Source organism: Mchenga conophoros, linkage group LG6 (genome assembly GCF_057382185.1).
Source record: "Mchenga conophoros isolate Kocher_MC1m ecotype Shallow Benthic linkage group LG6, M_conophoros_male_GT1.1, whole genome shotgun sequence".
Classification (NCBI taxonomy): domain Eukaryota; kingdom Metazoa; phylum Chordata; class Actinopteri; order Cichliformes; family Cichlidae; genus Mchenga; species Mchenga conophoros.
Genome location: NC_140531.1, coordinates 32,663,251 through 32,669,399, shown reverse-complemented (window position 1 = coordinate 32,669,399; position 6,149 = coordinate 32,663,251). Strand labels below are relative to the sequence as shown.

Sequence of the window (6,149 nt, the reverse complement as noted above, 5' to 3'; positions counted from 1 at the left end):
AGTAAAGCCAGTTTCTCCATGATTTCACTTGACTCCTGTTGAATAGCTCTGATTGCTGCTTGTGTAGTCTGTAAAGTGCAGCTAGACTTCACAAACACTCAAAGCAAAACAGTCACTAACAAAATTATTTTAATGGCGCTGAATAATTCATTGATTTCAGATTATGCATGGTGTGTTTTGATTGGACGCACAAATTATCATTTTAAAAAAAGTGCATTACAGAGCCGTGTTGTTGAGAATGGAGAAATGGTTATAATCATCTCCAGTGTGTAATAAAACAAGCCGTAATGGCAAGACTTGGCTCAGACCAAACCTTGTCTCGACTGTATACTTGGCAGCATTCAGAGACATCAAATACAGCCAAATCAAAGCAGCTGTCAGTGTTCCTGCAGATAGTGTTATATTTCTTTTTGTTGTTTGCTGCCCACATACTGTACACTGGAGCTGTTGTAGGACCACGATCTTTGTACCACTGAAGCAAAGCCAGTCACAATAAGGTCAGCTTCACATTTCTACTGAAATATCTGCGATATTTTTTGCTGTGAAGGACAGCAGCAAGTTTTAGGCAAATCAGCAGTGTTTTTCTCCCGTTCTTGCTCTCAATCACCATGGTGATCCCCCTCCTTCCTTGTCGCCCGCTCCTCCATCCGCCTCCACACCTTCATCTCCACCTCCACCCCACCCCTTTCGCTTTTTCTTCTTCTTTTTCTTCTTTTCATCTTCCACCTTATACTTCAGTCTTCTCACAGGGTCGCTGAAGCTGCGCATGGACTTCTCCTCAAAGTCCTCTTTGTTCATGAAGTTCCTGTCAATGAGTTCTGCTGCCTCCTGCCAGTTGTGGTAGCAGTCTGTTCCAAGGCGAAGTATCTCATCCACGGCGTTAGGGATGAGGATGGAGCAGTCGGGACGCAGCACCAACACTGTGGGCACCTCCTCCACGTTAAACATAGCCTCCAGCTCCCTGCGGAAACACACACACACACTAGCATAGAGCTAATGGATTTACATTACCATCACCCACTAGCAGGTTATATACACTTCTAACTGGCTAATCTCACACACCTCCTGTAGGGGTCCTCATAGGCCAGGAACAGGCACCTTTTGGGGAGCTCTTTGAGGAAACCTTCTTGCTCTTCCTCTGACTGGTCCAAACTAGAGAGTGAAAGGGATATACTCCAGTAAAAATTACTCCCAATGTCATTTTTCTTGCGGTTCTTATTTCTTAAAGGAAATTCATACATGCATTACGCAAGTGCACATACGTGCATGCATTTTAATTTTACATTCGAGCTAGAGACAAGGTTAGTTTAATAAAGTAACAGAGGAGAAAATCTATTCCAGTGTTAGACGCTACAGTTCTAATAAACACCTATATGTGTGCCTCTGTGTGTTTTACCTAATGTACAGGAGAACCAGCTGAGCAGCACGATCCACGTAGAACTCATCTGTCAACTGTTTGTAGAAGTCAGAGAGCGTGGGCGCAAACTGCCTGCAGGTCTCACACGTAGCAGAAGCAAAGAAGAGCATCAGGATTCGGTTCTGCAGGCGCATGATGATCTCACGCTCTGTGTCCAGCTCATCTTGGTCCTTGTTGTTCTTTAACAGGACCCGGTCAATGAATAAGTCCACCATGATGAAGGGGTGCTACAAAGGGAGAAGCAAAGCTACTAATATGCTTTGGATTAATCAAGAAAGAGTAGGCACATCACCGCTAATCATGATAGCTCAAACCATGTAGCATAACACACATTAGAATATTAAAGGCTTCACAATAGCAGTAAAAAGTCTTGACATTTGGAAATATTTATCTGGGCGATTTTAATGGTTTTGCCTTGTGTTTCACTGTATGTTTCTACTCTCCCAAATCGATTACAGTAATCATATATAATCTCGCTTGCTGTTAAATCGGATAATCCTCACAGTTGCTTACCTCTAACAAATATTATCTCTCCTTGAGGCAGCAAATCCAAAAAGAAAATAGCCTTCAAAATCTAGCCTTATATTTCTTTTCACCTCTTCCTTTATCACACTAGAATCACTTCCCAGTCTGCCAGTTCGTATCGCATTCCCTCATTCGCCTTCACCTTGGTGGCAGTAGCTGCTCACTACCTCTTCTTTTGTGTCCCTGCTCTCCACCTCCCCTCATATGTCTGGGAGGGAGGGATTGAAAGACAAGGTGACAGAGGGACAAGGAACATGAAGTGCTCGCACTGATGGTGTGTGTATGTGAAAGCAGTGACTGAACAATCAAGTCTGTCTGAATAAAGAGCGAAGAAATTACAGAATGAGAGACATGCTTAAAAGAAGAAAAAGAACCTTAATGAAGTGAGCCACTGTGAGACCTTTAATATTCAGTAATTAATGGAATAGCAGAGCCGCAGGGAATATGTGCGTAGTGATAGTTTGATTTGCTCTACTGGGAACACTACAATATGGCCATGAAAGCACAGCAGTGATACAGGCACTGTTTATATTAAAAGAATAGAGAATTTAATGATTTTGGAGAGCATACAATTCACATTTAACTATGCAATAACAAAGTGCAAACTCTGAGGAGACGTAGTTAATAAAGAATAGTAAAGACAAATAACAGTGTTATGAAAGTAAATAACACACTGACAAGACATTAATTTCAGTTACAAAACAAGCAGGCGCCAGCACCTAAATGTAGCCAAAAAATGCAATTACATGTATATTTTTAGGGTTTTTTTGCCCAAATATTATTCAAAAAAACAGTGTGGTTGAAAATAGTTGCCTGTTTACATATCCAGCAGATATCAGTCTCTGTATCTGATTAATTTAAGCCTGTTACCTGTTTTTAGCATTCACTTTTGTCTCCCCTCCCCAGTGAGAAAATATTATATCTTGACTGTTAGCTGCAGAAAGCTGGACTTTTTTCACCAGCTAATTTCTCGTCTTGTTTCTTTATCATGCTGAGCAGCACACGTACATTCCACTGATTATTGGCTCAGAAAACAGCTGCCTGATGCTGCTGGAAATGGAGCTGATATGTCTTGAATTACTTTGCCAGAAGAATTATATTGTCAGTAGAAAGGGTAAAGAAGAGGGAAGAAAGTCTGTAGAGTTGCACAGCTGGAGTAGCCAGTATACACGTGAGTCCTCTCTTGCTATACACAGTAATTTGATCCTAAGTCAATAAGAAGGTATTGATTTGTAGAGCTTTAGATTGGAATCCTGGGGATCGATACTCACACATTTAGTCAGGATTGGTTTGTACATGTTTGTGTTTTCTGAATAAAAACAGTGGCATCTCTTGTGGTAGTGAATATCACCAACTGAATAGTAGCAACAAAATATAAAGAAAAGAAAAAACACCATCAACATATACAGTAGGTATCCACAACAACAGATGAGCAGTAATAGTAGATGTTAGTTTCAAACAGTCTGCTTTATAGCGTACATCTGCTCTCTGCTTGTTTTGGGGGTTTTTAAGAAAAGGAAATTTGTTTTCATCTTATGCAACATTAAAGTGAGTCTCAAAATGGTTAATAAAAAGAAGCGCAACAGATTATTCTTGTTCTAGGAAATGAAGGCTATTCCACTCAGGAAATTAACAAAAAAACAAAACAAAACTGTATTGTTCCCTACAATGGCGTGCACCAACCTAACCCTACAAAGAAGATCCCAAGCTGGTTCTAACTTGATTAGAAAGAGAAGCTGGAAGCCAGAGTGCAAAACTGTGCAAGACAACAACTGCATCAGAGTCTTTGACTTGAGAAAAAACACCTCACAGAGCCAGACTGTGCTGGTTTGTAAAACGATTAGTGCACACAGTATGAAAATCTATCTATCTATCTATCTATCTATCTATCTATCTATCTATCTATCTATCTATCTATCTATCTATCTATCTATCTATCTATCTATCTATCTATCTATCTATCTATCTATCTATCTATCTATCTATCTATCTATCTATCTATCTATCTATCTATCTATCTATCTATCTATATATGGCACACCAAGAAAAACTGGTAAAATAAACTTAAACTCAAAAACAAAGACTGATGGTTGTTGAAAAAACAGTTCCCGGTTATTATTCATCCATCCATCCATCTTCTCACTGGTATCCAAATTCAGGGTCATGAGGGGGCTGTAGCCAGTCCCAGCTATAACAGGGTACACCCTGGACAGGTCAGCAATTTATTGCACAGCTAACGCATAGAGACAGGCAACCATCCACACTCACAGGGAATTTAGATTCACAAATTAACCTAAACCCACTCATGTCTTTGGAGTGTTGGAGAAAGCCAGACCACCCAAACACAGAGAGAGCATGCAAGCTCTACATAAATTCATATTCATAAATTCCTGATTATGAATTAAAGCAGTTAATCTTGATAACATTTCTGATCAATTTTCTGGAACAGCAGATAAAAATTTCTTTCTAAAACAAAAATATTTCTCCTAAATGTCTGAGTGATAACATACAGAATATATTATATGATATATGTTTTCCTCATCTTATCCTCCAGGTATTGTTATCTCCCTCATTTCTCTTGGTATCCCATGCTCCATCTTTCTCCTCTTCATTTCCATCTTTTCCCTTCCCCCATAACTTCCACCATCTCTTTTTGCGTTTGTCGTCCTCTGTCTTGTACTTGAGCCTCCTCACAGGGTCAGTGGCACTGCGCAAGTTAAGGTTGTCAAACTCCTCGTTGAGCATGAAGCTCCTTTCAACAAGCTCGGCCGATTCCTGCCAGTTTTGGAAACAGTCACAGCCGAAACGACAGATGTCCCGCACAGCGTTTGGAGAGAGGACAGAGCCGTCGGGACGCAGGACCACTATTGTTGGTACATCCTTCACTTTAAACATGGTCTGCAGTTCCCTGAAAAACAGAAATAGACTGGCATGAAAATATACTCTAATTTTGTACAAAGAGTGATGTGGTCCTCCAGACTAGGTGCACTGACAAACAGCTTAAATATATGCACATATATTTAAACACTCACTTCCTGTATGGGTCCTCAAAGGCCAGAAACAGAACCTTTTTGTGCAGCTCTTTGAGGAATTTTTCCTGTTTCTCCTCTGATTGGTCCAAACTAGAGAGAGAAATCTGGAAATCTCAAAACTGATCAAATAGATATATTTATGTAACTGCATATGTATAAGACAGATATATAGATTAAAAAAGATGTGGGAACCTGATGTAGATGAGTGCGAGCAGTTTCGGGTATTCAATGTATGCTGGATCTTTCAGTCTCTTAAAGAAGTCGTTCAGAACAGGCACAAACTCCAGGCACTTTTCACATTCAGCAGATGCAAAGAACAGCATGACGATGCGATTTTCGAGAATCCCCATGATCTCACGCTCAGTGTTGAGTTCATCTTGGTCCCAGTTGTTCTCGATGAGAACTCGGTTTAGGAAAAGGTCAACCATGATGAAAGACAGGAATGTAAAAGGATAAAGGCCCTCTGTGGAAACAAGGAGGGTTAGATGAAGTTTTATGTACATACGTTCAACAATATGCATGTGTGGTGGCTTGTACAGCACAGTCCTGAAATAATGACTTTTTTTTTTCCTATCTGTTGCATCCATAAATGTTTCATTTTGCAAACTGTGATTGAGGCTGACATTAGTGTGAAACCCATGAGACCCTGTGTAGTCACAGGGCATTGAATTTCAGGTTTTCAGTACTTCACTCTGCTCAATAAAGTGTTTTATACTTTGTAGACGTCACTGTTTTGTGCAGTAAAATGAACCCATTGTCCACACTTGAGGACACACTTTTCATAGGTAATGTTTTGTTTTTAGACCTGTCAGGTCCGACTGATCCCAAATAGCTACGAGAAATAGAAAATCCATCCAAAACAAGAGCTGAGGTCTCAGGATGTTAAATCTGAAATATTTTAGTGTCTTGTGAATTTCAACAAATATGCACGACAAAATAAGCAAGAATCAAGTTTGGAGTGTCTGTGACATTTTGGGTGCACTTACAGGTGAATCCGGAGCATTGCTACTGCCCACGCAAAACAAAAAACAGTCAAAACAAGTTTGACAGATTATTTGTGCTCATGTTGGATTCCATCAGCATCAAAGAATAATTAGGAACATCTGCTTCAGGGCCTTTAAAGCTTAAAAAATGCTAGAACCATTTTTCAAAATGTCACTGCTTTGGTGTTTTAG

At 40.0% G+C, this 6,149-nt stretch overlaps 2 protein-coding genes across 2 annotated transcripts in view; both read right to left on the bottom strand.

Annotated features, from left to right (window-relative positions):
• Positions 1–112: 112 nt before the first annotated feature.
• nxnl1 (nucleoredoxin like 1) lies at positions 113–2,147 on the bottom strand. The gene is made up of 4 exons (XM_085277494.1): positions 1,931–2,147; positions 1,397–1,644; positions 1,063–1,152; positions 113–961 (listed from the first exon to the last, which is right to left on the bottom strand). The coding sequence occupies exons 2-4, from the start codon at positions 1,630–1,632 to the stop codon at positions 604–606; spliced, it is 684 nt and encodes a 227-aa protein (XP_085133620.1). The 5' UTR covers positions 1,633–1,644; positions 1,931–2,147; the 3' UTR covers positions 113–603.
• A 320-nt stretch (positions 2,148–2,467) lies between these two features.
• The window catches only part of LOC146572988 (nucleoredoxin-like protein 1), a 5,735-nt gene continuing 2,053 nt past the window's right edge, over positions 2,468–6,149 (bottom strand). Inside the window, exons 2-4 of the mRNA XM_085277492.1 lie at positions 5,167–5,437; positions 4,975–5,064; positions 2,468–4,850 (exon numbers count right to left, since the gene is read on the bottom strand). Of these exons, the coding sequence (XP_085133618.1) occupies positions 4,481–4,850; positions 4,975–5,064; positions 5,167–5,437 (731 nt within the window). The 3' untranslated portion in view covers positions 2,468–4,480. The remainder of the gene's footprint in view (positions 4,851–4,974; positions 5,065–5,166; positions 5,438–6,149) is intronic.

Excerpts from the sequence above, each read along its gene's own strand:
- nxnl1 (XM_085277494.1), bottom strand. The coding sequence starts at position 1,632 with ATGGTGGACTTATTCATTGACCGGGTCCTGTTAAAGAACAACAAGGAC. Across the intron at positions 1,153-1,396 it reads CTGGTTCTCCTGTACATTAG|TTTGGACCAGTCAGAGGAAG; the intron begins GTAAAACACACA and ends TTCACTCTCTAG. Across the intron at positions 962-1,062 it reads TATGAGGACCCCTACAGGAG|GGAGCTGGAGGCTATGTTTA; the intron begins GTGTGTGAGATT and ends GTGTTTCCGCAG.